The following is a 16638-nucleotide window of genomic DNA, read 5'->3' as shown; positions in this document are numbered from 1 at the left end:
TTTTCTGAAACTAAAAAAAGCTAAATAGTAACAATGCATAAATGGAAACATATCACAATATATGCTGTAGTCCAAAATATCAGAAATATAGATGCTAAGTGGATAAACAAAGCAAGACCAACTAAGTAACTGGTTAAAATAGTCCCAAACAAGGACTCTGGGGATTTTTCCATACAACCATTTTTTAAAATTATTTTAAAGGGAAAAGAAAGTGAAAGGAAGCTAGTAGGTTTGTTCTCAGGGCTGTTACAGAATTGATTTTGTCCCATAATTGCCAGGATCAGTTCAGATCCTATGCTTTCATCATGCCCTATGCTATGCAGTTTCCTGTGCTCAATTTCACAAAAGCTTTTTATGAAGAATTGCAAATGTATGGAATGAACAGGAAATAAGTTGCACGACATTATTTATGGTTATGTAGTTTTTATCAGCCTATTTATGTACCTCGGGAGGGGGGGGGAACAAGATTTACAGTTTGGATTTTAATTCTGATCCACTCCAGTCCGGTAGGTGGCGGTAATGCTGCAAAATGGGTGCGATCCACCAATAAAAACTGCCACCACTGCCAAGCAACCAACTTCGGAAGAAATCACTGTAGCTTCAAACTGGACGCTTATGCGTTGCCTACTGCATTAAAAGAGACCGTGTTCGACACTATGGAACACAGGTGCAAGCGGTTCCACATGCACACAAATACCCACATTGAAAGCAACTGACTGCCATAGATGATCAAAAAGATCATACTAATGAAATTCTACGAGCCACCCAGAAACACTGTCAAAACCATGAAACACAACCGCAAACGATGTCCACGGTAACAGCGTCACGACGTCGACCAGTTATGAATATGAGGGGAAAGAGGAGGGTTAGCTAGTAATATTGGGTGTTAGCTTTGGGAGAAACATGGGATTAAATGGCACAGGGTTGAACTCAAAATCCAGACCAAGTATCGTTCGAGTTTTGTCCCCGAGTATGAAAGGCGAGGGTATAGGAGGAGTTTCAGAGAAAGTGAAACCAACTTGACAAGTTAGCGGAGGAAGTGAAAGGTCTGAGGTCGGCTTCTCCTCCTGGCCAGAAAAGGAAAAAGGATGGCCGCCGCGGAGCTCCAGTGGATCCCAGAGACACTGTATAACACTGCAGTTTCATCAGTGGTGGACAATTACAGCCAGTCGCGAATCCGTTCCCTTCCCGAAAATATACAGTTTGATGTGTACTATAAGGTAAGAACTGACCTTTGCAACTTGGCTAATAGCTTGTTTGCTAGACCTAGCGGAGTGGCAGACTGATATGATATAATCAGATAACTAGCTAAGCTGGCTAAAGTTAGATAAAGTAACAAAGCTACACAACTACAATCCAACTAGAAGGGAAAACTCTCTGTTTTATAATCTTTGAATTAAGTCTTTGAATTTGAGAAACCAGGCAAACTTAGCAAGTGCCATTCCGTCTAAGCCCTAGGAAATTAACTATCAGGCTAACCGTATAATAGTAGTAGATCTAAGTAGATTCGTTCACAAAATATCAAGCTAGCTGGACTAGATATTATCTTTGGCTTGAATTTTTCTTTCCCCGCACAGTGCCAGCCAACAAAAAGTTTTTTTTATTTTTTTTTTTATATACATGTAATGTGTACATGATAGAGAGTGTCACCAAAACAAAGTAGCAGTAAACTAGCTAAACTTTGTGCTGACTTAGCTGAAATGTGTGCCTCTTTTTTCCCGAAAAACTATTGGGTGAAGCGCTAGCTAGCCGCCTTATGGAAGTTAATGTCAGCCTAACTAGGGTATGACTTCTTTTGTCTGAGAAAATGGCCATGTTTTGTCCATATTCAGCCTCATTTTTCATCCTTAGGCAATTTGTGAGAGCAGGTAGGTTAAGTTAGCTTAAATGTGTCATAACGTTCAATAAAAACAAACACATAATAAAAATAACAACTATTATAACTTCTGGGCACAGACTACGAGGTAGGTATACTAGAGCTATCTTTAGTGTTACAGAGGATAAGAAAGAATGTGTTACCTTACCTACATAGATAGCTAGTTTACCTAACTACCAAGTACTGATAGCCAGTGCTCTAGCAAATCAACACCAAAATGCGCCTTCATTAACGCTCAATAGGTAATAGTTATATTAGCTTAATGTTAGGTAGAGCACTGAACAGCATTAGCCAAGTTAGTTTTTTTGGGGGGGGGGTGGGGGGGCAGTCAGATATATACTTTTTACTCTATTTTATTGCCAGCATGCAAAAACTTTTCAGCTATGCAGCCTTCATTGGCATTGAACAATGAAGATGCCAACATATTGTCTTTATCTGCTGGTAGTCATGTAACTTAACTAGTTCCAACTTTTTCTCATTGACACACTAAAAAAAGCTAAATAGTAACAATGCATAAATGGAAACATATCACAATATATGCTGTAGTCCAAAATATCAGAAATATAGATTCTAAGTGGATAAACAAAGCAAGACCAACTAAGTAACTGATTAAAATAGTCCCAAACAAGGACTCTGGGGGGTTTTCTATACAACCATTTTTAAAAATCATTTTAAAGGGAAAAGAAAGTGAAAGGAAGCTAATAGGTTTCTTTTCTGTAAGGCACATTCATTAAATAACTCACCCTAACTCAGGGCTGCCCAACCCTGTTCCTGGAGATCTACCATCCTTGTAGGTTTTCATTTCAAACCTTATTTGGCACACCTGATTCTACTAAGAGGAATGAAAACATACGGGACGGTCGATCTCCAGGAAGAGGGCTGGGCAGCCCTGCCCTACCTGGAGCTTCTCCTTAAGGTCGCTAAGACTCTCTGTCTGTAGACTGTAAATCCAACATTCTTCCCTCTGCAACAGTAAAGTTGCTCTATTCCCTCCCCTCTTAGGTGCCTGCACCAACCCAAGGCCTTGGAGCCTTAGTTGGTATACATCACAGCCAAATGTATTAAAATATCTTCCTCCCTCCTAGTTTGACTTAGGCCTACTATAGGTTAGGTCAGAGTAATGTTCACTGTGTGAACTGGGCTTAATGTGTTCATGGCTATGAATAACTGTGCAAAATTAGTACTGTACCTTATCGGACCTGTGTTTTGTAGTTGTTCCAATGACATTTTGTATGTACTTATTGTACTGCCAAATGAATGTAATGCAATGCACCAGGAGATCTTTCATCCTGGTTCTTCTTTGTGTTGCTCTTATTCCATAATGTTCCTGTTTGGTCCTACCAATACAGAGGAACCCACCTGGGTTATTTCATCAGATATACAATGAACTTGGGAGAGAAAAGGAACAACACTGTGGCTTCTACTGTGTAGAAGTGAGGTGCTCAAAGGAAAATGGGAAGATAGGCTGAACGCTGATGAAGGCTGAAAAGCCGATATGCATCTTTGCGCTTTTAACTTTGTAATGTGGCCTATGTAACTGTGTGCTTTTAACTTTGTAATGTGGCCTATGCAACTGTGTGCTTTTAACTTTGTAATGTGGCCTATGCAACTGTGCGCTTTCAACTTTGTAATGTGGCCTATGCAACTGTGCGCTTTTAACTTGTAACCTGAGATTTTCTTTGGATTTTTGCTAATTGTACAATGAACTTCCTTTTTTCTGGTTGTTCAGCCATGGACATTAAATATTTTTCCCAATACGAGGGTGAAGGAATGAATCACCATTGATCATAACATTTCAGTTTTTACAGCCATGACAGGAAAAGTTACCTGAAGGGAGAGAAGACAAAAAGTATTGAGGGTGTGCATACTCATCTGCTCTAGCAAGACTACCTCTAATGTTTCTAGCATGTTTATTGGCAAATCTTGGGTTGCTATGAAAAGTCTTCCTTACAGATGGGTCTGCGTTTAGAATGTGCCAGTGTTTCTTGATGGATGCTTTAAGTGCTTGAGAGATGCTATATTCTAGTCAACATACCTTATGAATATACCACATGAAACATGTACTCAGATACTAGAGCATGTAAGGTATAAAAAACAATCAAAATAACCTTTAAAATCAACTCAAACTGGCAGCCGAAATGTGGACGTTAATTGGCATGATGAGCACGCTTCTGTTCCTCATGAATATTCATGCGGCAGTGATTGGTACGCATCATATTTTTGGGGGCCTAGTATTCCAACCTGCTTGTAATAAAAACATGCATCAGCCTCTTGGTATTTGCCTGGGAGGGCAATGTTTTTTTTGAAGGCAAAAGCAATCTCTACAAGGTCACAATATCTATGCGCACAAAGACCCAATTCCCTGCACCCTGTGGTAAAGTTGCTCTCAACTTTTTTTTTGTTTCCACAGTAGCCGCCAGACGTAGTCATTTCACAATCTGCATTTCATAGTGGACTACGCTGTCCAACATGCTGAATGTTTTATCCCAGCAATTCACTCCAAACGGGTCTTTATGTTGTTGATGCTGTAATCGGGTATTATGAAGTCGCACCCCATTGGCCTCTCTTTTCTGATCTGTAAATTAATTTTTTTTTTTTGAGATGGAAGCATTCCATAGTTTTTGGGGCCTTCTTCAACCTGAGCTTTGTTTTGAATAATAATAATAAACCAGTTGCCAGACAGCCAGATGCTGACCTGTGAAAGCTCCTCTCCTAGCGTCCTTTGGAGGGTGCTCAAGTCCTTATGAGAGAGGAGCGAAGCTGAATCATCAGCGTACACAAGCAAATTGCAAGAGCGTACATCTCTCAAATCATTTATGTACAATAAAAACAGCAGCGGGCCCACTGACCTCCACTGTCTGGTCCCTATAGGCCAAATATGAGGCAGTTTACTGCAATTGCATCCAGCCACAGGGTCTTCAACTTGTTAAGCAGTAGTTGATGGTTTACTGATAACTGTGTCCAAGGTCTTTTGAAGGTCAAATGAGACTATACCACACAGTTTTCCTTCATCCATTTTTCCTTTATGATGAAATCTAAGACATGAGTCAGTACAATTAAACTTCCTAAACCCAGATTGGAATTCATACAGGAGATGCTGTTTGCCAGTATATTCAAATATATGCTCACACACTACCAACTCCAAGATTTTAGGTGTTACACTCAGAATTGATTTTGTCCCATAATTGCCAGGATCAGTTCAGATCCTATGCTTTCATCATGCCCTATGCTATGCAGTTTCCTGTGCTCAATTTCACAATAGCTTTTTATGTAGAATTACAAATGTATGGAATGAACAGGAAATAAGTTTCACGACATTTTTTTAGGGTTATGTAGTTTTTATCAGCCTATTTATGTACCTCGGGAGGGGGGGGGAAACAAGATTTACAGTTTGGATTTTAATTCTGATCCACTCCAGTCCGGTAGGTGGCGGTAATGCTGCAAAATGGGTGCAATCCACCAATAAAAACTGCCACCACTGCCAAGCAACCAACTTCGGAAGAAATCACTGTAGCTTCGAACTGGACGCTTATGCGTTGCCTACTAGATTAAAATAGACCGTGTTCGACACTATGGAACGCAGGTGCAAGCGGTTCCACATGCACACAAATGCCCATATTGAAAGTAACTGACTGCCATAGATGATCAAAAAGATCATACTAATGAAATCCTACGAGCCACCCAAAAACACTGTCAAAACCATGAAACACAACCGCAAACGATGTCCACGGTAACAGCGTCACGACGTCGACCAGTTATGAATATGAGGGGAAAGAGGAGGGATAGCTAGTAATATTGGGTGTTAGCTTTGGGAGAAACATGGGATTAAATGGCACAGGGTTGAACTCAAAATCCAGACCAAGTATCGTTCGAGTTTTGTCCCCGAGTATGAAAGGCGAGGATATATGAGGAGTCGCAGAAAAAGTGAAACGAACTCGACACGTTAGCGGAGGAAGTGAAAGGTCTGAGATCGGCTTCTTCTCCTGGCCAGAAAAGGGAAAAGGATGGAAGCTCCAGTGGATCCCAGAGACACGGTATAACACTGCAGTTTCAGCAGTGGTGGACAATTACAGCCAGTCGCGAATAGATATCCGTTCCCTTCCCGAAAATATACAGTTTGATGTGTACAATAAGGTAAGAACTGACCTTTGCAACTTGGCTAATAGCTTTTTGCTAGACCTAGCAGAGTGGCAGACTGATATGATATAATCAGATAACTAGCTAGCTGGCTAAAGTTAGATAAAGTAACAAAGCTACACAACTACAATCCAACCAAAAGGGAAAACTCTCTGTTTTATAATCTTTGAATTAAGTCTTTGAATTTGAGAAACCAGGCAAACTTAGCAAGTGCCATTCCGTCTAAGCCCTAGGAAATTAACTATCAGGCTAACCGTATAATAGTAGTAGATCTAAGTAGATTCGTTCACAAAATATCAAGCTAGCTGGACTAGATATTATCTTTGGCTTGATAAGCTAATCGGAGAGGCTAGTTTTTGTGTATTTTTCTCGAATGTCACAAAGCACTACAGTTGCTGCCAGCTAGGTAAGTCACAATAGGCGTGTTTTAATCCACTCCGTAAACAGAGAGGCTGACATTGATGCTGAGAAGTAGTCCACTCTCACGGTCCGTGTAGAGAAGCTTGCCCAAGCAACAGTCGCTCCTTAGAATAACCAGACCTTTGCCGTCTGCTAGTAAAAACTCTCCCACGCTTTGTAGTTACCCAGCCAGTCAGCGTGGCCGTTTTGAGCCGTCAGCACTTTCCTTTGTTTTGGCTGTCGGTGTGGACATTGTGGAGGTATTACTTCGTAACCAGATCCCTGTTTGGTCTGCCAGGGGTCCTCTTAATGATCCGATTCTAACAGACGTCGAGTATCAGGTGCGTGATTGTTGCACACATGGCACCTGTTCTAAATGGCCCTGTTTTATGCAGGAATGTTTGGGGTCCTACCTTTTCATATGTCCTGATCTAGAATCAGGCCTATTATGAGGAATTAGGCAATATGAAAGGACGTTAATGAGTTACAGCAGTCAGAAACAACCCTAACATGTTAGATCGAATATAGGGCCCCCCTCAACATGCACACGTGTGTGGGTGCACACAATCTCATACACACACACATGCACATAAATGCCCGCACATGCAAAAGCAAATTTGTGTGCACACACATACGGCTTGCACAGATGCATGGAGAGCGAGAGGGATGAGCTGTAGGTCTCTGTCCAATCAGAGCTACCGGAGTTGTATTTAGTGTCTCTGCTGTGAAATGCCACAGTACTGTCGGGACGGTCTCCATGGAAATGCTCATCCGCGATTCTGCCGGTCAGCGCGCGGCCTGTTATCAGTCTGCATCAGTTTGACCGCAATCGGCAGGTCGCTGTGAATCCCGGCGTTTGGCCTGTGCGCTGGGGAAAGCCTCGCAGGTTGTCTGTGACACGGGGAGGGACACAGAGTCTTTTTCCTGGCATCTCAGAGCGTGGTGGTCTGTCCTCTCTCCCCCAGCTCTACCAGCAGGGCCGCCTCTGCCAGCTGGGCGAGGAGTTCTGCGAGCTGGACGTCTTCGTCAAGGTTCTCCGAGCTTCAGACAAGAGGTACCAGCGCGGAGAGACCGTGGTTCGCTACGGTTACTCCTCAGAGAGTGTGTGTGTGTGTATGAGAGAGAGAGAGAGTGTGTGTGTGAGAGAGAGAGAGAGAGAGAGTGTGTATGTGTGTGCGTACGTGCATGTGTGTGTGTGCATACGCGTATGCACGTGTGAGTGTGTATGTGTGAGAGTCTGAGTGAGTGAGAGTGTGTGTATGAGTCTGAGTGAGAGTGAGTGAGAATTATGCCTTTGATGTCATGCACTCACTCTCACTCAAATTCAAATTCAAATTCAAAATGCTTTATTGGCATGAAATACACTTGTACTTATTGCCAAAGCGTACACATAGAAACAGGAACAGGAAACATGAAATACGAACAACATTGTGGAAACGACAACAATGCAATCAACAGTGTGGCAATGGCCACAACGAGTAGGCTATACAATAATAACAATAATAACAATAACAATAATAATAATAACAATAATAATAATGTAAAAAATTTTAAAAAATTTAAAAAAAGATTAATAAATAATTAAAATAAATACATTTGTGGTGGTCAACCAGTGTCCCTCAGATTATGGCAGGCCGAGATGTACTTTGCTGCTAGTGGAGCCGTTGGCCTTTCTCCTAGCAGGATTTGCATTTTTTCCTCATTTGTTTGGGAAAGGAAGTCTTTTATAATTAGAGAAAATTTGTTGAAATAATGTGTCCTAATTTCTGAATATTTTTCACAATGTAGGAGAAAGTGCATCTCTGTTTCCACCTCTCCTGTCTTACAGTGACCACATATACGTTGTTCTTTTGGTAACCATGTATTCCGGTGTCTGCCTTTTTCAATTGCAAGTGCGTGGTCACTGAGCCTGTACTTGGTCAGGATCTGCCTCTGCTTTGTATCTCTGACAGAGAAGAGATATTCAGCCAATTTGTAGTCTCTTTGTCTCTCTCTCTCTCTCTCTCTCTCTCTCTTTCTCTCTCCATACAGGCACCTCCTGCACCACTGTTTCCAGGCGCTGATGGACCACGGCGTGAAGGTGGCCTCTGTGCTGGCCAGCTCCTTCAGCCGGCGCTGCGCCTGCATCGACGCGTCCGACGTGCGGGCCCAGGAGACAGCCGTCCAGCTCGGCTTCCTTTTGGGTACGCGCCCCCCTTGCTCGCCCGCACACGGGCTCCGAACCGGCCGGTCCAAGCTTAGGGCAGCAGTGGTGCATTGTGGGCAGCAGTGGTGCATTGTGGGATGCGGGCGCAGGTATGCCCTGTTGGTAGTCGAATGGCTTCGCTGCTGATGACGCTTGCTGTTGTGCGCCCGGCTCTCTCCCCCCCCCTCCAGGCGGGTTCCTGTCGGACGCGGGCTGGCACGGCGACGCGGAGCGGGTGTTCCTGGCCTGTCTGCAGCTCTGCTCCCTGCACGAGGAGGTCCTCCACTGGCGCCGCGCTGTGGAGTGCTGCGTCAGGTCCGCCAGCCGCCCGTCTGAAACGAGCTCGTTCACTGCGTTTATTATCTTTGTTAACATCAGTGCTAGTCGCTGCAGTGGTGCTGATAGCAGCAGCAGCAGCAGCAGTGGCTGTAGGACCTGTATTGTTGTGTGCAGACAGCTGTCTCCGGGGTAACTGGGATGGCTTCCTGTTGCAGTGCCGGTTTACCTTTACTGTTCTCCGGCTGTTCTCTAACTGTTCTCCGGCTGTGACGTCAATACAAGTCCTGGGAAAATGCAGGTGCCCCTGTTAAAGGGGAATTGCGCTTTATAACACTTCTGCTTTTACATTACATTACATTACATTACAGGCATTTGGCAGACGCTCTTATCCAGAGCGACGTACAACAAAGTGTATAACCATAACCAGGAACAAGTATGACGAAAACCCTAGAGAGAAGTACCGGTCCAAGTACAGGGAACAACCGCATAGTTCAACTTGGACCCTGATGGTTAAACTGATTAACACTAACAACGAGAACGGCAACAACGCAATCTATGGAAAAATAAAAATAAATAAAAATACAAGTAGTCGTTAAGACAGTTGATGCGCCTAAGTCACCTATGAAACAGCTGCCTAGTTACAACCCTAAGTTTAGTCATTTACAGGGGGGAAGGGAGGGATGGGGAGAGGTGCAGCCTGAAGAGGTGGGTCTTCAGTCGTCGTTTGAAATGGGTCACAGTCTCAGCTGTTCTGACCTCCACAGGGAGGTCATTCCACCATCGTGGGGCCAGAACAGACAGGAGACGTGTTCTGGAAGTGCAGGTGCGAAGAGGGGGAGGTGCTAGGCGTCCTGAGGTAGCAGAACGGAGGGATCTGGCTGGCATGTAGGGTTTGCTTCTCGTGACTGATGTTGTCCTTCTAATGAATGTGCCGCCCTTCATTTTTCGATTAGTTATTTCACTATGTTAATATTTTACGCTGTTTTGTTGTTTTCCTTTACAAATGCAGGAAGTAGACCCAGGCAGTTTTGTGTCAAACTCGAAGATGCATATCATTGCGCGACTTCTGATGTTGGGCGTACCTGCAGACAATAACATTGGGTCGGTCGTAGAAATAGCGTTGTACGACTGCTAGCTGGCAGAACCGAAAATGTCTGAGGACGAAGGAGACGATATCAGTCATGAGAAGCAGAAGTGTCATGAAGTGCAATTCCCCTTTAAGAGGAATTTGGCTGGGAGGCGGTGTTAGGTGATGCGGTATAAACGGAATGTTCTGGATGTTTTGTTGGGGGGGGGGCCCCGTGTCTTACAGGCTGCTCCACGTGCGCAACGGGAACTGCAAGTACCACCTGGGGGAGGACACCTTCAAAGTAGCCGAGGCCTACATGGACAAGCTGGCCGAACGCGGCCACCGGGCCAACAGGGCCGCTCTGTACGGGGAGCTGTGCGCGCTGCTATTCGCCAAGAGCCAATATGACGAGGTAGGCCCCGCCCACCTGCCTCACTTTCACACAGGCCACGCCCACAACAGTGTACCAAAGTAGTTTTTTGGCTCCCCTGGTAAAATGTAATGTTTTGTTGAATCTCATAACTGAAAAGAAGTTGGCACAACCTCTGCAGAGGACAAACTTAAACGAAACGTATTTCTGAAAATTTGAAATGTGCACCACTGTATATTTGCTGAATTTAACAGTTTTAAGAAATGATAATTAAAAAGGTAAATGTGGCAAAAGTTTAGGCACCCTTCCAATTGAACACTGCAATTTGTCCAGGTACTTCTGGTCCCCCAAAATGGGGGGACTGTGCATAAAAAGGACTGTAATTCCTGCATGGTTCACCCGATATGGATGTACATGCTCGTAAATTAAAGCTGACTGTCTACACTTCAGCCTCATATTTGTTGTTTAATTTCAAATCCAGCGTGCTGGAGTTAGAGCCAGAACAACAAAAATCATCACTGTCCAAATACTTACGGACTGCTTTGTATTTGCTAAAATTCCGCAAATGTGTAATTGCATTAAAATTTCTTGAAATGTGTCATGTTTAAGTTTACCTCCCTGTAGAAGTTGCATCAGCTTTAACTTACGTTCATGAAAGGGGTTCCCAAACTTTTGCATAACACTCCGTCCGCCTCCGTTCTTTCTCTCAAGTTGTTTTAGTGCAGTGACCCCCCCCCCCCCTTACCCCCGCTCTCTGCAGGCATACAGGTGGTGCATAGAGGCCATGAAGGAGGTGACTGCGGGCTCTCTGCCCGTCAGAGTGCAGGTGGACGTCCTGAGGCAGGCCTCAAAGGTGAGACCCCCCCCCTCCCCCCTTTCAGGGTGCAGCTGGAGCTGAAACGGGCACCGCCCTGGCCTGCGGAAGGCTCTCCTGGGGCTGCCTCCACTGAGCAGGCTCTGGATGAACGGCCGTCTCCTCGTTGCCATGCAGCCATGGGCCTTGAAGCCGCTGTGAAGTCCCTCTTTGGTTCTATAACTGCAGCTAGAAAGGAGTGGCTGCGTGAATGGCTGGGAAAGAAAGGATTGACGGGAATACATTTCTTATGTTCTGGGCCGCCTGCTGACTGGAAGCGGAGGGGACGACTGCAGTGTTTTTATTTATTTATTAATTAATTTATTTTTTGTTGTTTTTTTTTGTTGGAATGTCATCCCTTTCTGTATATATTTGTAAGCCACGGGCATTTGGCACGCCGTGTCCTGTCTCCTGTACTGGCTTGCGCTGACAAAGTTGTGACTTTGTAGTATTCGGAAGTCTCCTTGCCTCGTTTACAAGATTCGTTGACCTTTGACCTTTGGCACACAAAGGTCAAAGGTCAACGAATCTTGTAAACGAGGCAAGGAAGTTTCTGGATTCTAAGGGCCAGGCTACGAGTGTATCAGCAGAAGTCGGCCTCTTATTTATGTATTTATTTTTTTATGTACTTATTTATTTATTTATTTACTTATGTTTTGCGGCAGGCGTGCGTGGCGAAGCGAGAGTTCGGCAAGGCGGAGGAGCTGATCAAGCACGCGGTGTTCCTGGCACGGTGGGGCTCGCGTCTGATTGTCCTTTATTTATTTATTTATTTTTTTCTGGCGTGTGTGGTGGTGAAAACCCGCTAACGACCAACCGCGCCCCCGTTCCGTCCTCCAGGGAACATTTTGGCCAGAAACACCCCAAATATTCGGACGCGTTGCTGGACTACGGCTTCTACCTGCTCAACGTAGATAACATCTGTCAGTCTGTCGCGGTTTACCAGGCAAGTCCAGCGGACGATCCCGATTTCAGGCGTTCGTTTATTTACGGTATTTATTTTTTTGTTAATCGATGTGAGCGGGTCGTTTAAATTTGGTCCCGATTGCCCCCGACAGACGGCCCTGGATATTCGGCAGTCTGTCTTCGGGGGGAAGAACTTTAACGTGGCATTGGCCCACGAAGACCTGGCCTACTCCTCCTACGTGCACCAGTACAGTTCCGGCAAATTCGACAACGCCCTGTGAGTAGCCTCATCCTGTCCTGGCACCTCTTATCTTCGGCTTCACCGCAGGGGGGGTACTGTGATTGCCTGTGTCATTGATTGTGTGTGATGGCATGTTTGTGTGTGTGATGATGTTAGGGGTGTGTGTGTTGATGTAGGGGTGTGTGATGGTGTGAGTGTGTGTGTGTGTGTGTGTGTGTGCTGATGAAGTGCTCTCTCCGGCAGATTCCACGTGGAGCATGCCATAGACATCATCACTCACATCCTGCCTGAGGACCATTTGCTGCTGGCTTCATCCAAACGGGTCAAAGGTAGAGTCTGACTCGCTCTGCTGCCCCCTAGGGGGACTGAGAGGAAATGCAGGAGCTCCTCTTTTTCCTGGCCTGTTTGTCAGAAGCCCTTTCAGTATTTCATATCTCGTCCCTTTGATTGGCTGAGAGCTGTGCTTTATGCCGGAAGCAGGTGGAGGTGAGATTGTGGGCGGGGGCTATGTTGAAATCCAGGTGGGGTTTGTGACTGCTGTGACTGCTAACCCTAACCCCTCCCCCCCAGCCCTTATCCTGGAGGAGATTGCCATCGACTGCTACAACAAGGAGATGGAGGGGAGTCTCCTGCAGGAGGCGCACGACCTCCACCTCTCCTCCCTCCATCTGGCCAAAAAAGCCTTCGGGGAGCTCAACGTCCAGACCGCCAAGCACTACGGCAACCTGGGCCGGCTCTACCAGTCCATGCGCAGGTTCAAGGTCAGAGCTTCGGCTTCTCGCGATGGCCCGTGTCATTTCATCACGCAGTCGACCACCCGTCGCTGCCTAGCAACTCCAGCTGGCTGCACAGCTGCGGGACCTCTCTCATACTTACCACGTTCCTTACCGGGCTCTCCAGTGTCCAAGTTTCTTTTTTTTTTTGTCTTTCATAGATACGCTGTATAAAGTTCTGCTGTCCTCTTAAAATTCCTGTGTTCGCCCACCACAGAATGAATAGACACTCTGTGGTGGATGCTTCTGGAGGATATGATATTTTGTAGACGTGTGGGTAATTTCTTGGGGGGAAGGAAGATGTTGTGGAGATGTTTGTAGGCACTGTGGGGATGGTTTTTTTATGATGTGGAGATGTTTTTTTTGAATATTGAGGGGGTGATTTTGTAATGTTGTGGAGATGTTTTTTTTTATGTTATGGGATGGTTTTTTTGAATGTTGTGGAGATGTTTTTGTAATGTTGTGGAGATGGTTTTTTTTTTTAACGTTGTGGAGATGTTTTTGTAATGTTGTGGAAATGTTTTGGTGCTGTTGTGGAGATGTTTGACGGACTTGATGCGCGACGGCTTTTTTCAGGAGGCGGAGGAGATGCACGTCAAGACGATCCAGATCAAGGAGCAGCTCCTGGGCCAGGAGGACTACGAGGTGGCCCTCTCCGTGGGCCACCTGGCCTCGCTCTACAACTACGACATGAACCAGCACGAGGCCGCCGAGAAGCTGTACCTGCGCTCCATTGCCATCGGTAACGCCCGCTACCCGCTACATCCCGCTACGTCTTCCATTCATTTTAAATGTGCGTGAGCGTGCGTGCGTTTTACTTATGGGGCGACATAGCTCAGGAGGTAAGACCGATTGTCTGGCAGTCGGAGGGTTGCCGGTTCAAAACCCCGCCCTGGGCATGTCGAAGTGTCCTTGAGCAAGACACCTAACCCCTAACCCCTAACTGCTCTGGCGAATGAGAGGCATCAATTGTAAAGCGCTTTGGATAAAAGCGCTATATAAATGCAGTCCATTTACCATTTACTTACTGCGGTGTTTTGTACACTCAGGTAAGAAGCTGTTTGGAGAAGGCTACAGCGGGCTGGAGTACGATTACCGGGGCCTCATCAGGCTGTACGGCTCCCTGGGGGACTTTGAGAAGGCGCTGGAGTACCACGACGCGCTCTCCGGCTGGAGCCGGCTGAGGGAGCGGCGGCCTGCGGCGGCCGACGCCCTGGAGGACGCCGGCGCCGGCCCGCGGTCCACCGAGGAGGTGGCGCAGCTGTTCCTGCGCTCGCAGCAGAGCCACGCAGCGCCGCGCTCCTGCTGCGGCTGATCGCCCGGACGCGCCTGCACGCGCGAGCAGGCGTATACACACGGGACAGGACGGACGGACGGACAGAGACACGCACACAGTTATCTAATCTCATTTTTTGGGACCTCTTTATCTTGACCGGAGTATGGAAGCAGAACTCACCCTTTGTAACTCGTGTACAATTTATCTTATGTTTGTTTTGAAGTTTTTAAAAGATTTTATCAACTTTTTACCTTGGTGGTGATTTTTGTAACAAACAGGAGTAGCCTTTGTACTCTGTGAGAATACTTGTTTGTGCCACTCCTGCAGCCTGGCGTCTTTCACAACGGAACAAGCTCCGTACACCAGGAGCTCCGCCCAGTTACACACTTCTGCAGCAGAAAGAGGGCCTGCTGGGCGGGGCTTGTGGGTTGGCTCCTCCTTTTTGTAGGGGAGAAGAGTGTGTGGGGCTGTGCTAGTGTGGGCGGAGCTTGTGGGTTGCTCCTCCCTGTTGTAGGGGATGTGAGTGGGTGGGGCTGTGTGAGTGTGGGCGGAGCTTGTGGGTTGCTCCTCCCTGTTGTAGGGGATATGAGTGGGTGGGGCTGTGCAAGTGTGGGTGGAGCCTGTGGGTTGCTCCTCCCTGTTGTAGGGGATATGAGTGGGTGGGGCTGTGCAAGTGTGGGTGGAGCCTGTGGGTTGCTCCTCCCTGTTGTAGGGGATATGAGTGGGTGGGGCTGTGCAAGTGTGGGTGGAGCCTGTGGGTTGCTCCTCCCTGTTTTGGGGGGGGTGGGGGTGGGTGAAGTTACTGGAACCAGAAGGGGTTCTACTAGTGGGCACTTTGCATTTCCCAAAAGACATGAACATTCCTTTATTCCTTGTGCCCTTAAATTGTTTTATAAATTATCTATTTATTCAAGAGATTATGCCCTTAATTTCATGCTTTTTGCGTACGATGTTGATCGCTGTTATGTTTGACACATCTCAGGGTTCACTGTTTAAAAACTGTGTTTTTATGCTGCTGTACCCTGCCTTGTCAAACTTTAATAAATGAAACTTGAAACTTAAATGCCACCTGAACCGCAGAAGGACACTAATGTAGAGATTGAGTTCTTTATGAAATGACACCACCTAATCGGACTGGTGCGTTGCTATAGTTCTTTCATCTGTGGACTGGATACCATGGTTACTGATACAATTTACAATGAGGACCTCTTTCAGATTCAAAAAAATATGTGTCAGTTTAGCAATGAGATAAAAATGTAAATGGCTGTCATTTCTGAGGATACTGTTTTGCAACAGTAGTTGCCAAGAATGCCCAAACTAAAAAGAAGATGAGCGGGGTGGGGGTGGGGGTGGGGGGTCTGGGGGGGACTGCAGCAAAGGCCAGTGTGTGGAGGGGGGGGGGGAGGAGGCTCACTGGCATCTCTGTGAGTTGGGGGAGTGTGTGGATATATGGAAGACAGTGATTCAGTCAGTCACAGTCCAGACAGCACCCCCCCTCCCTCTGTACTGTTGGTGTGAGTGAGAATGACAGAGGTGTGTGTTTACGTGCGTGAATGTTTTAAGTTTGGATGAGATGTATTTCTGATTACACATCAGTGATGACACCAGGATGAATGAGACTCCACATTCAGTATGTGACTGGATTTGAATTTAGCCTGAGCCTCCCCTAACAGTAACAGGTAATGAAATACGATTTGTATGCATTTCATTTTGTTATTTGAAGCCCAACTCAAAAATGTAACACAGAAAGGGCTCATCTCTTGTTTTCTTTAGTCATTTTCCATATTTATAAAGTTTATTACTAATTTAAAGTAATAATCTCGAAGATTTTCATTAAAATAAATGGTAAATGGTAAATGGACTGCATTTATATAGCGCTTTTATCCAAAGCGCTTTACAATTGATGCCTCTCATTCGCCAGAGCAGTTAGGGGTTAGGTGTCTTGCTCAAGGACACTTCGACATGCCCAGGGCAGGGTTTGAACCGGCAACCCTCCGACTGCCAGACAATCGGTCTTACCTCCTGAGCTATGTCGCCCCCGTCATCTTACCTCCTGAGCTATGTCGCCCCCGTCATGTCTTAAGTCTTAAGTCACTATCTATCGCCGAATTAGGTAACACAATGGTGATTGAGCCTATTATTATATTAATTTATATTATTATTAATATAATAATTTATGATTAAAGAACTGGGTGTCTGTGGCAACATTGCTGGGAAAAAATCACAAGCGGTGCATAGTTAGTGACACGTTTTCCATCACCCATCAGTGGTTGG

General features: G+C 45.8%; 1 protein-coding gene across 2 annotated transcripts; it reads left to right on the top strand.

The window, feature by feature from the left end:
* Positions 1 to 571: 571 nt before the first annotated feature.
* On the top strand, positions 572 to 15427 carry appbp2 (amyloid beta precursor protein (cytoplasmic tail) binding protein 2). 2 transcript variants are annotated; one of them, XM_064302072.1, is made up of 13 exons: positions 572 to 1220; positions 7378 to 7466; positions 8444 to 8595; positions 8789 to 8912; positions 10189 to 10357; positions 11076 to 11168; positions 11834 to 11901; positions 12009 to 12114; positions 12227 to 12351; positions 12559 to 12644; positions 12886 to 13076; positions 13665 to 13830; positions 14138 to 15427. In XM_064302072.1, the coding sequence occupies exons 1-13, from the start codon at positions 1089 to 1091 to the stop codon at positions 14401 to 14403; spliced, it is 1767 nt and encodes a 588-aa protein (XP_064158142.1). In that variant the 5' UTR covers positions 572 to 1088; the 3' UTR covers positions 14404 to 15427. The 2 variants fall into 2 exon arrangements, with proteins under 2 accessions (XP_064158142.1, XP_064158143.1); XM_064302073.1 differs by lacking the exon at positions 572 to 1220 and adding an exon at positions 5408 to 5910.
* The last annotated feature ends 1211 nt before the right edge of the window (positions 15428 to 16638 follow it).

The sequence above is a fragment of the Anguilla rostrata genome, chromosome 12 (assembly GCF_018555375.3).
Source record: "Anguilla rostrata isolate EN2019 chromosome 12, ASM1855537v3, whole genome shotgun sequence".
NCBI classification, from domain to species: Eukaryota; Metazoa; Chordata; class Actinopteri; order Anguilliformes; family Anguillidae; genus Anguilla; species Anguilla rostrata.
The sequence above is the reverse complement of the archived record's forward strand: the minus strand, read 5'-3'. Positions and strand labels throughout refer to the sequence as shown.

What these genes read in the sequence shown, in the direction of transcription:
- appbp2 (XM_064302072.1), top strand. Translation starts at nt 1,089, where the DNA reads ATGGCCGCCGCGGAGCTCCAGTGGATCCCAGAGACACTGTATAACACT. An exon ending in AGTCTGTCGCGGTTTACCAG is followed by an intron (nt 12,115 to 12,226) that starts GCAAGTCCAGCG and finishes TGCCCCCGACAG; the next exon opens with ACGGCCCTGGATATTCGGCA. An exon ending in TTCATCCAAACGGGTCAAAG is followed by an intron (nt 12,645 to 12,885) that starts GTAGAGTCTGAC and finishes CCTCCCCCCCAG; the next exon opens with CCCTTATCCTGGAGGAGATT.